The following is a 13,900-nucleotide window of genomic DNA, read 5'->3' on the forward strand; positions in this document are numbered from 1 at the left end:
AATATCAAGTTGGAATCTCAAATTGAGAGCTGTTCAAAGCTTGAAACTAGCCCAAGGGAAAAAAGGTAACCTAAAAACGTACATCTGGCCAACGGTCCAAGACAGCATATTATCTAAGTGTGTAAGGCTGCCAAAACTTGCATCTGGAACATTTTCTAAGGTAACCACAGGTAGGACTTCTGTTCCCCATTGCCCCTCCCCCCCCGGACATCATACTTCCAGGGATAGCAAATATAGTTACACCACCCCTTCTCCCCCTGTCCCTCAGCCGACAGTGCACAAGAGATCCCACCCTGCAATTCATGACCCTCCAGGCAGCCATGCCTCACTAGGAGTTCTCCTTCCGTCTCATTAGGACTTCTCCCTTTCCACACCACAGGTAGCATCACCCTGTCCAATGCTCTATGTAGCCAGAAGGCCTCCCACCTGGCCCCAACCACATCACACTCACCACCACCACCACCACCACCAACTACAGAAGTCCCATAGAACACTGAGACTACAAAGGGACCCACAAACCAATCAACCACATATAAACTAACAAAAATTCAAACCAATATCACAGGAGGGCGAACGCCTCTGTGACCCAATCATCAAATACAACAAGCTTCAAAATACCAACCAACGGGCCAAAACAAAGAAAAGGAAAACCCATCGTAGTAGGAGCATCACAGACACCACAACTACCACCCCTGGTACATAACCACAAGACCGCGCCAGCAAAGACAAAGATTCAGACTCTCAGGAAGAAAATGACTGACGTTAAACTAACCCAGACACAAAGGTAAACCCAAGGAGTGACAAGAAAAACCCAAATCAGCGAGTACTGCCTGGGACACAACCAAAGAACACTACAATAAAATATCAAACCTCAGAACCACAGGAAGTCATTCTTAACTGCTAGACATCCCGAATCAGAAGATGCCATGTCAGAGAAGACAACGCGTGAGAAATCACAGAAAAAAAGATAGAACCACACCAGGCCACCAACAGCAACGTAACGCATGGCCACACACCAGATGAAAAAAAAAATAAACACCCTAAAACAAAAAAAACCACCATTAAAGCCCTACCTTGCAACGGAACACTCGCCAGAGCAGCAACAAACTACCAGAAACGTTACACATCAGCAGATAGCGGGAACTCCAAAAGGCAAGAGACAAAAACAAAGGAGAACTACTGGACACGATGATATGCATTACTTACCATAAAAGCATTTCTGATGGTTGTATCTGCTTAGATTCACATGCTGTGCATATGGTGCGACATCCACTGGTAACCGCGGTGTATTGCATCTGGTCTTTCGTGAATCGAAAGGGGACGTAGACATGGGCGTGCCTGTAACACTATCCCTACGGGACGTGTAGTATAGTCGAGGTCCCTCACGCGTCGAGGTCCCTCCGATTGCATTTTTTCTGCCTAGAGGGAGCCTTATGACTATCGTGAGCACAGAAAAGAGTAAGTGGCAAAACGTCCATGTTCCTTCCATCTGGCGGGAAGGCAGGGTGGGCGCATGCGAATCTAAGCAGATACAACCATCAGAAATGCTTTTACGGTAAGTAATGCATATCTTCTGAGGTTTGTTAATCTGCTTGCAATCACATGCTGTGGGTTGTGAGAAGGAACAGTAGTGCAAAGATGTCTTAGTACTGCCTGTCCCACCTGAGAATCAGACCTAGAATGAGTGTAAGCAATAGTGTTTTGTAAAAGGGGTATACAGGTTGCCGCTTTGCAAATGGACTCAAGGGGAACATTAGCATCACGAAGTCGAAACGCTACGACCTCAGGAGCCAGGCCGCCAAGTTCAATGTCTGCGTGCATGGGTGAAGAGTCTCCCCTCGGTCTTGCGACATGTTCTACGGGCAAGGCAGTTTGACTGGAGGAGATAAGGACATCTCCATCAGATGAGCGAACCAGGGTTGGCAGGCCCACATGAGGGCCACCAGTATCCTCGTGACGGGTTCCTGGTGCATCGTGTGTACGAACTTGTTGAGAAGGGGAGTCGGGGGGGGGGTGTCTGGGAAGTAGACAAATTTCCCTGACCATGTTATCCAGAGTCCGTTCCCCTTGGACCGGTTCTGGGGGTACCTGGAGGTGTAATCTTGACATTGCGCATTCTCCAGAGTTGCGAACAAGTCGACCTCTGGGAAGCCCCATTCTGCGAAAACGTTGAAGACTATGCCTCCGTGTAAATGCCATTCGTACTCCATGGGCAACGGGAAGGCTCTGCCGAGTAAGTCTGCCAGAAGATTGAGTTCCCCTGGCCCACTTCCAAATGTTCTGGGACAGTTTGGACAGCCCAGGAGAGGGAGTGCCCCCTTGTTTGTTCAGATAGTACACGGCCATGGTGCCGTCGGAGGATCAGGATCATGTTCCCCTGCAGTTGTGTCTGTAAGGCTTTTAGTGCTTTGAACACTGCCAACAGTTCCAACAGGTTTATGTGGTTGGATGCTATGTCTGACGGCCAAACTCTGCGTGGTTTGTTGAAGCAGGTGAGCTCCCCCACCCTGTAAGAGATGCATCTGTGGTTAGCGTGGCTTCCAGCGCGGGGGTGGTGAAGGCTTTCCCCTTGAAGAGTTTGTCCCTCGACCACCACTGCAGTGAGAGAACGAGGGCCAGCAAGACAACCAGTAGATCGTCCCTCTGTCCACTGGCCCGACACCACTGGATGTTGAGCCACTCTTGCATTGGGCGCATGAGGAACCAAGTAGATACATGACAATCATTCCTAGCAGTCGCATACCTTTACCGTCACCTCTAGACTGGCTACAAACTGAGGGATTTGAAACATGTTTTGAACCCTCTTGTTGGAGGGGAAGACGAGGCCGTCCTTTGTTCGAATTAGAGCCCCTAGGAACGGTTTGACCCGAATGGGGTCTAGGCTGGATTTTCTCGTTGATAGAGAATCCCAAATTGAATAAACGATCTACCGTCTTTAGGGTATTTGATAGACATGTTTCTAAGAGTCCCCTGTTATGAGCCAGTTGTCGAGGTAAGGACAGACCGGGATGGATTGCCTGCGCAGATGTGCTGCTGCCACCGCTAGTACCTTTATAAATACCATTGGTGCAGATGCTATGCCCAAGGGTAGTACCTTGAACTGATAATGCTTGTCTTGTATTATAAATGAGGTATTTTCTGTGTGCTGGCAACATTGAAATATGAACGTAGGCATCTTTCATGTCCAGTGTTGCCATGTAATCCCCTGTGATAGCAGTGGAATTACTTCCTGCAGAGTGACCATGCAGAACGTTTGTGGCTTTACAAATTTGTTCGCTGGGTGCAGATCTAAAACAGGGCGCATGGTTAGATCCTTATTGGGTACAAGGAAGTACACTGAATAAATACCTTCTTTTACCTGCGACGGAGGTACGATTTCTCTTGTAGTGTTTCGACTTCCTGAAGTATGCGAAGATGGTCTGGTGTCAGTTGTCTTACTCATGGAGGTCCGAATGCTGGGGACCGGTTGAACTCTATAGTCCTCGTGGGCCACGGTCTTTAGCACCCACTGGTCTGTGGTTATCCCCTCTCAAGCCTGAAGGAACGATGTTAGCCGGCCCCCCGACCGGGGAGGCAGGGAAGGGGACCCGAATCTTTGGGTCATTTTGAACCTGAGGCCGGGGAGCCTCTAGGGCAGAGGTCTTCAAACTGTGGGGCGCGGCCGCATCCCAGGGAGGTGGGGGGGGGGGGGGGGGCCAGAGCCCAGCATGAAATGTAAAAAAAATATAACTTTTTTTTTTTAGATTGGAGGAAATGGGAAGTGGCATCTCACATGGTCAGACTGGACCATAAAACGGTCTTCGGCACCAATGAAAAAAATGGCCAGCGGTTGCAAATGGATATTCAGTCCTTTAGTCACAGACTGTTTGAATGGTACCCAAGGGGTTGTTTTTTGTTCAAATGTAAACAAATTGTGATATTTAAAGAATATTTATTCAGCAACAATGGTCAAAACTACTAGCTGCATAGTGAAGTAACTCCTCAAACTGGCCCACATTGGCCAAAAAAGTGGCCCATTTTGACTGGCCTACACTCGCATTTTTGGTAAGGTCATTGCCCTATAGGGCAGTCCAAGCCTGCCGGCTCATCCATAATGGGTGAGAGGGCGTCCACCCCCTGGCCACCTCACCCATTATGGAGGAGCCGAGGAGCCAGCCCAGTGAAACACTGAGCACTCCCTCGGCTGCTTTTTTCCAGCTGAGGGAGTGCTCCTGGGCTGGCTGAACTGTCAAAGGGAAACACTGTTTGCCTTCGACAGTTCATTTCCACAGCCGCTCATGATCACTGAGCCATGCAAGGCGGAGGGTGTTTTGCTTCGCTAGCCTTGCATAGCTCATTGGAAATGCTGGCTGGGGGACTGCATGCATATGCGAGGAGATGCTCCTGCGCCTCCTCGCACATATGGGCAGAGCAACCTGGAGCGGGGCATTTTAGCAACCACGCGCAGGCCCCTGCAGAAGGTCCGTTTGTGGCGATTTATTTTTTATTTAAATGTGTATGGATGTGTGTATGCTTGTGTTATGGGACTGTGGTGGGAGCAGGATGGGCGGCAGCACTGGGATAGTGGTGGGAGTAAGGTGGGGAGAGCCCAAAGTCTGTACCTGGAGTAGGGTTCGGTGACAGCACATAAAAGTTCATAGCGATTTCTACATACTGCCCATCTGGCACTTTTTGGGGGGGGCCCGGCCTGCCCAAACTTTGCTCAGGGAGGGCCCAGGCCAAAAAAGTTTGAAGACCACTGCTCTAGGGGTAGAGACCTGGATCCCTTCCTTTGCCACGACGCCGACACCGTTTGGGGATCCAGGGCTGGTGTATCCACTGTTTCCCTGTGGAGAGTTCCAATGGTTTCCCCGAGGAGCATTGTTGAGCGAAGCGTGGGCCATGAAAAAGCTGTTTGGACCCAGATCCTCGTCTTGTAGAAGGTCTTTGCGTAATTTGGTCCAGTGTTTTCAGGGTGTCATGCTTTTTGCGGCCTCGAGGGCCTCAGTGACCGCCTTTCCAAACAGGTTGAATTCTTCCATGGATTTATTTATAAGTGACGCTTGCGTCTCTGGCTTGAATCCAGAGTTATGTAGCCACGCATGTCTCTTCAGGAGTGTACCCTGAGCCAGGGATCGACAAGCCGTTTCGGCACAATTCAAAGTGTTAAGTGTGCTTTGGTTTACTTGCCTGCCCTCGGTGACAGTAATGAGGAGAAGAGAACGTAGAGGTTCCGGAACCTCCTGTAGGCCTTCCTGTAGTAAGGCCCACTGGGCATCGCCGTAGCTGGCCAACAATGTTGTGTTGGCAATACGTGTAAAACGCTGCTGCGACTGTGATCCTCTTCCCAAGGGCGTAGAATCGTTCACCTTCCTTATCGGGGGCTGCCTCGCCGGTTGACAAAGGGACCCCGGCCCTCTTCTTGTAGTCACCACCAGAGAGTCTGGGGTGGAATGACCTCTGATATACTAAGGGTCCGAGGGAGAAGGACGAAAGAGTTTCTATTCTTGGGTTAACGCCTCTTGTGAGAGCAGGTGATAAGGAGGGTACTAGACGTTTAATTGAATTGAGGAGAGGAATAGCCTGGCTGGCCAGCGGCTTCAGCTTGAGGATGTCCTCCACTAAGTCCGCTTCAGGGACAGCTTCATCTGTAGCAATCTTAAAGTGATCAGCTACTTTACGTAACATTACGTTGAAAGTCAATTAATCATCCACTGGCGAGGGTTGTTGCCTAGTGGAGGTGGACTGGGGCGAATCCAGGAACAGTGGTGGGAGCAGTGGTGGGAGTGGTGGGGGCATCATGATCTTGTGGATCTGTAGACTGCCATGGTTGAGGGTCACCCACATCTGGGTTCTCCTCCCAGCCCTCTGTGATCATGCATGTCCTCAGGATTATTGAATTCCTCATCCCGAGTTTCTGCAGGAATGTCTTCTTCAGTTAGGTCGTAGTTGTAAATATCCTCTTCTAAAGAGGGGTCATAAAGCCTTGGAAATTTTGCTTTGGGGTCCACAGGGCTCATCCAGTGGCCTCCTGTGTGTGGGTTGTTCTGAACGGTAAACAAACTTGTCCAGCCTTTCCATACAGTTTTCAGATTTCTCTAGACCATTCTAGGTCTTAGGTTTGGACGAGAGGTGGAAAAGGGTCTTGAATATGCTCATCCGTCGAAAAACATTGAGATTTTAGTCTCAACGTCGAAGACAGCCCTTCGCCCTCAGAGAACTCCTGAGGGACCGACAGGTGTGACGTCTGTCTTTCGATTTATGGGTGGGTTCTGGTACTCACCTTAGGCCATCCTTGGACGTCGGCAGATCCTTGGCCTTCTCCGTAGGCCTCGGAGCATCCCTGGACTGCCACTTCTGAGAATCGGCGGAAACAATCCTAGCTAAGCTCTTGGCGACGTTCTCCGCAGTCAGGAAGCACGTAGCTTCAGCCTGCGATTGTGAGGGAGTCTTTTTCGGTGGAGCCGTGGCCTCGTCTTCAATGGCAGCCTTTTTCGGCAGTGCTGTTTTCGGCAGAACCAATTTCCCATCGTCGCCGGACGCCTTCTTGTGATGTGTCGACGGAACCTGGTATATTAGGGGGTAGAGCCCTTGGTTTTCAATGACCCGGTCGCTAGGCTGCAGGGAGGGCTAGCGGTCGGAGGCTGCCACGGGAACTTGGGGAGGGGGGGGACCCGTTGGCACTGAAGTCTTCTTCGACCTGACCGAAGACTGACTTGGGGTTGTGTGTTTAGTGCAGTGTACATGTTCGTCTTTGTCCCCAGGGTGTGTCACCAACCTCCGGTTCTAAGGTTTGATAGTCACTCTCGCCATCTTAACATTCGATGGCTGCGGCAGAAGGGGAAAACTCGGCCTTCGACATAACGTGGGCCGCCCACCACTTGACTCTACGCTCCTTTACGGTCTTAGGACGGAGGAGCTTACAAATCGCGCATCCTTCCTCCTTGTAAACTAGGGGAAAGCACCGGTTGTGCTCATCTTTCCAAGGAAATTTGCTCTTACAAATAGGGCAAGACCTAAATGGAGTGACGAAGACCAAAGGCAAAGCAGAAGGAAAGGGAAAGCCATTCTCAGATTATAAGAAAAAGGTCTACCCAGACCCCACTCTCCCTACTGTGTAGGCCTGCAGAAGGCATGGCCACGTGGCCGACAGCGCCGACAGGATCACTGTCCGAAGTTCTGAAGGTCTTCGGCGGAGATCTGGAACAGCCGTCGAAAGAAGGGACGGATAGGGTGATCTGAAAATAACTAGTCCAAAGGCCGAGGGGACAATAAGCAATGTCTTTGACAAGCTCCGCATAAGGCAACCAGTATGCTGGGAGGAAAAAAACAATCTGAGGCACCTCGACGCATGAGGGATCTTGGGTACACTACACGTCATGTAGGGATAGTGTTACATGCCCATGTCGACTTCCCCTTTTCGATTCGAGAGACAAGATGCAATACTCTGCGGTTACCACTGGATGTCGGACCATATGCACAGCATGTGATTCTAAGCAGATTAACAAACATCAGAAACCTTTTTCCCATACATCACTAAAACTCAAAGGGACAACCGGCAACACAAACCTGAAAAAGAAGGAGCCAGAAGACGATGTGAAGTCGATACAAAACCTGTCCGACCTACCTAATGATGAAACAGGCCCAAGCGAACACAACCTGCAACTTGAGGATGATAATGAGCACTAACAACAAGACCACCTGCAGTCGCAAGCAAGAACAAAGCAGGCCACTACAAAGAAAGAAACACTGCAGCCTAATCAATGCCAGATCTATGACCAAATACATAAAGCTACAATCTACATTGCGATGGAGGAATAGACATCCTAGTCGACACAGAAACCCGGCTAGCTGAAAAATACAAAATCATACTGCACAGCTGTCTATCCAACAATTTCAATGCTTACAGGACAAAAGAAAAGGAAAAGACTTGCAGTGGCTTACAAAGAATACCTGAAAAAAAACAGCCGACCCACTCAACATCCCCAAACTGCAAATCCTTAGTCCTTCACCAGTCCTCAGACCCACAAACAAATCTCACATTTCTCCTCATCTATAGACCACCCACTTAAGACACAACCTTCATAGACAACTTCATAAAAGCAGTCACGAACCTGGCCATCAAGCATGATCACTTGAACCATCTCGGGCAATTCAACATATGGTTCGCTGAAGAGAACGTGAACTTGCCGAAAAACCTAACTAATCAGCTTGAGACAATGCAACTATGATATATGGTGAAAGGAGTGACGCACAAAGCAGGACACTAGATGACATTTTTGCCAATAAAAACCTCACCACCAATCCAAATACTATGAAGCAACCACCTCATTATACCCTTTGTGATCCAAATACCGTCAAACACATCCAATAAGCACCAAGAGAGCCCGTGATCAGGAAAAGTAACGGGAGAACCGTCAAAAGCAGTAACCTAGAAGAAAAACTAGAATCCTCCAAGTAATCGATTGCAACCCTGGAAGCTACTGACAGACGGAAAAACAAGACCTAACCCTGAAACGGATTGCAAAAATAGACTGCATCTTCCATAAAAAAATCCATCATCCCATCACAAAAGAAAGCAGTGGCAAGATAGTTTATGCCTCACCTCAAAGCAATGAAAACAAACCGGAAACTAGAACAAGAATGGGGGAAAATCTACGGCCAAGTCAAAAGAATTACATATTAAAAACAATCCCATGATACAAAGTGGAAATTCTCAAAGCAAAAAAGATACTAATCCACCAACAATCAGAATGAATTAAACAAGATAAATCACCTGGATTCAACACCAGTGCCTTCACAAAAATGATGCAGTGCTCAAGAATAAAATCACCAACCTACGGCGTATAATACAATGTAGACTGTTCAATCATACAGTTCACCACTTAAAACCAAAACCTGGACCACACCACAGAACAGACTGAACAGTCGCGCCCAAATAAGTTCAGCTTGGTCAACAAAAACAACAAGGCAGGTTCCCCAATGGACCCCTGTCCACCATCTTCACAAATCGATCGTCACACAGGGTACACAATCGGAATACTACCTAATCATCTTCAATTTGTCACTTCAACGGGAAGAGTACGGCGAGCCTTCAAATCAGTCTACATCAAACCGCACTTTAAAGATACCACGGGCGATGTGGAAGATGTCAAACTACAGACTGATCTCAAACATTCCTTACCCGGCAAGAGACCTAGGTCTACAAATAAATACAGGAACATGTCGAAAACAAACAACTATTGGACCAGGCACAAGTAGGCTACAGACCCGTGAGAGGAACAGAGACAACAGTACCTTCTAATGGGAAGACCAAAAGACCAATGCAGACTCAACACAAACGGCACAGATGCTACTCAACCTCTCTGCAGCATTTGGCACAGTCAACCATAACACGGATCTGCGACAGCGCTGCTTTGGATTAAGTCTTTGTCCGAAAGAACAAACAGTGGGCTAAAACTACTCAGACCCGCACCACAGACACCACTTGTGTAGTTCCACAAGGCTCCTCGTTATCCCGCTACTCTTCAACATCTAGCAAGGCCACTAATCAACCTCATCAAAAGACACTGCTTCACATGCTACAACTACGCAGACGATACCCAAAGAAAATAAAAAAAGTGGTAACTACCAATGGATGAACACTAATAACCGCAACAATGGACCTGGACAAAAACAGAAATGATTACACCCAGCGACCAGGGAAGCAACCAATACATCCTGTAGCACTGGGAACACTACACACAGCACCAAGTCAAAAACCTTGGAATCCTAATGGACAACGAGTTAAAACTAGAACCTCAGGCAAACGCAATGAGAAATGCTTCTTCCATCTTCACAAGATCAAAAACATTCTACCCTTCTCTTTCATGCACAAAACATGGGCCATCATCTCCCTCATGTCCAGGATAGACTGTGCAGACAGCGTACAACTCTGAATACTAGACTACCTACTCAGGAAACTGCAACAAATACAAAAAGGCAGCTGCCAGACTTCTCCTGAAACTCACAAAGAGACACACCAGCGCCAAGGATCCTGCATTGGCTCCCAGTCAACAAAAAGGAAAAGAAAAAACCACCTTCAAAACAATGTGCAGAACACAGCAATCCATGCACAACGAGCGGCATTCATACAAAAGGAAACCATCTACAAGCCAACACTTCAATTTAGCAACGACATTCACCTAGAACCTAAACCCTACACGAAGGAGGAAAAACTTTTTTTTAAAGTGTCAGCATTCTCCTGCATTGCCATAAAACTTTGGAACTTCCTCCAGAGAATCAAGTATGGAAGACCATCTAAAATTCAGAAAACTTAAAAACCTGTCTCTTCAGCTCTGAACGGGATGAAAATGACTGACATTCACGCACCATGAAAGGAACATAAAAAAGGAGTGGGCCGGAGGAGAGTACAGGAGAAAGGGGAGCTTGTAATGGTGGTTGGAGACCAAAAATATAGCTAATTTTGATAGAGGGCCAAAGGTGTTAACATGGGAGGGAGATGTGTCTCAGATGTGCCAAACTCATACAGAGGATGCATAAACCGTGCACTCACAGGCTGACCACAGGGCACAGAGAACACTTCACCACTGGAGGAACTCGTGGGGGTGGTAATTGTTACACACTAGAATGAATGACAGGGTAAAGAATATGGATTGCATCTAGTCCAAAGATCGGGGGTAGGACAGGTACTCCCACTAACTAATCGTACTAAAAACTCACCCTTCTGCATACACCTCTCAAACTCTAAACTAAAACACAACCATAGCTCTACAACACCACAAATCGCACGCACTTCTCAACACCACAACAAGAAACAAACCACACAGTCTCGCACGAACACCACATGGAACCTACCAAATGAAAAACACACCTACACTCAGTGACCGGTCTCGCCAAACTGAAGCTGCCAACAGCACATCACAGCTATCTTGCTCTTTTCCAGCTCAGTCCTACCAACATACCCGCCACCCTCCTGGCATTACAGTGCCGCCAGAGCACCAAGAGACCATGCAGGTGGCAAGAGTGCACACAGTCTTAGATTCTTATGAATTTTTGGGAGAAAGTACAAAGCCAGTACTACAGGGTAAGGACCAACTTTAATTACATTAAATGGACTGGATACAAAAAAACATAACCCTGGATATAAATGTTGGATCAGATGGTAACATGCATCGTAGAAAGAATTAGGAGACGGAAAAGGAAGCATTGTGTTCAACCCTTACTTTATTACCTCAGAAAACAAGACCTATGCTACCCGACGTCTTGGGATCCAGTTCCCAATCTATAGAAAAAAACAAAAAAAAAAAGTTAAAACAGTGGAAACAGGTGCTTGTTAGGCCATACCCAACAGAAAATGTTCCCGGTGCAAAACCCATACTTGCCTAAACGCCAACTGTTCCACTATCAAATAAACAAAAAAACAAAAAAAGGAATACTACATTTGGATCTTTGCCCTCTTGAAGGCTGGCGGGGGGGGGGCGGGAAAGGACAGGTCAAGGAGAGGGAGGAGGTTGGAGGGAGTGTGGTCAGAAACCAGCCACCATTATAATTAAAATACAATTCCTATATAGAGCTACACACCCATAGGTCTCAGAGCGCCCAAATAACAGAAGACATTCAGTTGTGAATCTTTAGGGCTTCTGCCCTGCTGCACAGGTTTATGCTTGCTTTCGCAATGTCTTAAAAAGACTTTAAAGTTGGTCAATATGTGCAATGTCTTACTTGTGACCCTTTGGCCTGGGTCTCCGGCTGTCCACCCCACCTAGGTTTTGGGATCTTTCTCAGCCTTGGGTTCGGCATTCTGCAGCCCCCTCTTGCGGCTCTTGGGTGTTGGTTTGCGCTCAGTCGGTGTTCCTCTCACACCCCCACCCTCCCGAGCATGGTGGTATTCGGAGAGAACCTAATCTAGACATTCCTCAACCTTCAGTGCTTTTTTTTCCTGGAACATTTACTTTGCAAATACTTGTTCAGCACTTTTAAATGCCTTAATTTACCTGGGACCTTGACTCAGACAATAGGCCAACTTACCTAGCAGGGAATGACTCCTTACCTTAAAAAGGTAAGCGCCTTGTATGCGGACAAACCGATGTTATGCTCCTAGTCCTACACAAAAGGTAAAAATATAGTATATCCCAATAACAGTTATGTAGGTTTTAGGGATCGATACCAACCTTTGATTTGACTGGGCTACCATTTTTTAAAGACCTAATTATGTGTTTATGTACCTGAACCCTCCCATAGGGCTGATTCTGAAAGTCCTCTCAAAACCACCTATGAACTGAAGGCTAGGGAGGAACAAAAAACATGCATTTTAATAAAAGTGAAGTCCCTTAACCAAATGTGCCATGTTCCGAAAGGCATCCTGCTTGCATAGCAATGGGATCCCCATCTTTTGCATGTTGTGTGGTCTGTGGGCGGGGCAGTAAAACTGCAGGGGCTCCACTTGAGCACAGTTACCAAAATAAATACTTACCTAGGGACTAAAAAAAAGTGCAGAGTAAATCAAGATGCTACAAAAGGTGTGGACTATAGGAGTGAGATGGCCCAATTCAAGCGATTATGGCTTACAGAAGTAATTTGTCAGTCCGGTTTATTAAACCAGGATCAGAAATGTTCAGGCATCCACTGTCTAATTCTGAGCCTGAACTTCTCAAAAATGGGGGAGGGGGGTAAATAGAAAGCCCAAACGTTAAAGAGCCAGAGGAATTTACTAATGCACTTCAGTATGGATCATTATTGCATCCCTGTGGCTTCAACTGCACAGTAGGCAGAACCTGCAGTGTCTTAACCTGATCTTCTGCACCAGGACCACAAAGCGAGCAGAACAAAGAAAGGTACGGAGAAAACAGAGGGAGAATATTTCTCTAGGAGAGACAGAAAAAACATTGAAGCAGTGTTAATTATCAGTATTACAAATGTTTGCAGTAAGTCGCTGTTGCAAATCTGTTTGAGGGACGGGAACAAGCTAACAGTAACCTGGAGAGTGAATTATTTAAGCAAAGTTAACAAAGGAATAAAGGAATAAAGGAACATTCAGCAACTATGAGACAACAACTCTACAGGAAATATTAAAATGGTACAAGTGAGCTGTAAACACATTGTTGAAACAGTTTCAACAATCTATATACAAAAAATAAGCAGAAATCACTTACTGTCATCATTCTTCTTAAAAACCAAGTCCAGACTGGAGAGATCACTTTCTTTAACTGGTGAAACATCAGCTAAAGCAAACAGCCTGCTTTTCCGGAATGCCTTGTGGCGATTTTCCTTTTGAGTTAAAGATTTTCTGTGGGCAACCTTTGCTCTTAACGTTTCAGTGCTGAGGTCCTTTTTATATCTGGCAGAGTACTGGCATTTAACATCCATTTTTACAGACCTAGTGAAATAGTAGGCAATAGGCACAAGTAAATAAGCAACTCAGTTAAATGCAAGAACCATTAAATAAGTTATTCACTTTAGATCTAAATCATTTAGGCCCACCCACCAACTTTGCACCCACTTCTCCAAGTTACAGGTGTGGTAAAGTCACCTGCAACACGTGAGAAGAAACCATGCACCCACAGCCCGCCTAGGTAGACCTTGATGGAAGATTATGTAGTGGTTCTGCCACTAACCCTAGTGAGAGGGAGGCAACAAGGTTCAAGTCTCAGAAAGAGTGAATAGGCTGATACAGGTACAAGTCCAAACACTTACCCATACAAACGGCGGAGAGGAGAGAATGTCAATCCAAAAGGAAGAGTGGATACCTTTTAGATCCACATTCCATTCAGCCGCTGGCTAACGGGGTACAAGCAAACTGAACATACAGCGTTTTATCCCAAACTTAGATCTCCTTGGTTCAAACAATTTGTAATTTGTTAATTATAATGCATGGTAATGCTTTAAATAAAAAAAAAATAAAAAGGTAATAACTGACTCA

The 13,900-nt window shown here is 46.7% G+C and overlaps 1 protein-coding gene across 5 annotated transcripts in view; it reads right to left on the reverse strand.

Annotated features, from left to right (window-relative positions):
* Positions 1–13,900, reverse strand: part of DLGAP5 (DLG associated protein 5) — an 827,616-nt gene that overhangs the window by 760,623 nt on the left and 53,093 nt on the right. For all 5 annotated transcript variants that reach the window (XM_069637597.1, XM_069637599.1, XM_069637595.1 and 2 more), the window contains exon 2: positions 13,134–13,357. In XM_069637597.1, coding sequence (XP_069493698.1) covers positions 13,134–13,347 — 214 coding nt within the window. In that variant the 5' untranslated portion in view covers positions 13,348–13,357. The remainder of the gene's footprint in view (positions 1–13,133; positions 13,358–13,900) is intronic.

The sequence above is a fragment of the Ambystoma mexicanum genome, chromosome 14, assembly GCF_040938575.1.
Source record: "Ambystoma mexicanum isolate Mex_15411 chromosome 14, UKY_AmexF1_1, whole genome shotgun sequence".
Taxonomy (NCBI): domain Eukaryota; kingdom Metazoa; phylum Chordata; class Amphibia; order Caudata; family Ambystomatidae; genus Ambystoma; species Ambystoma mexicanum.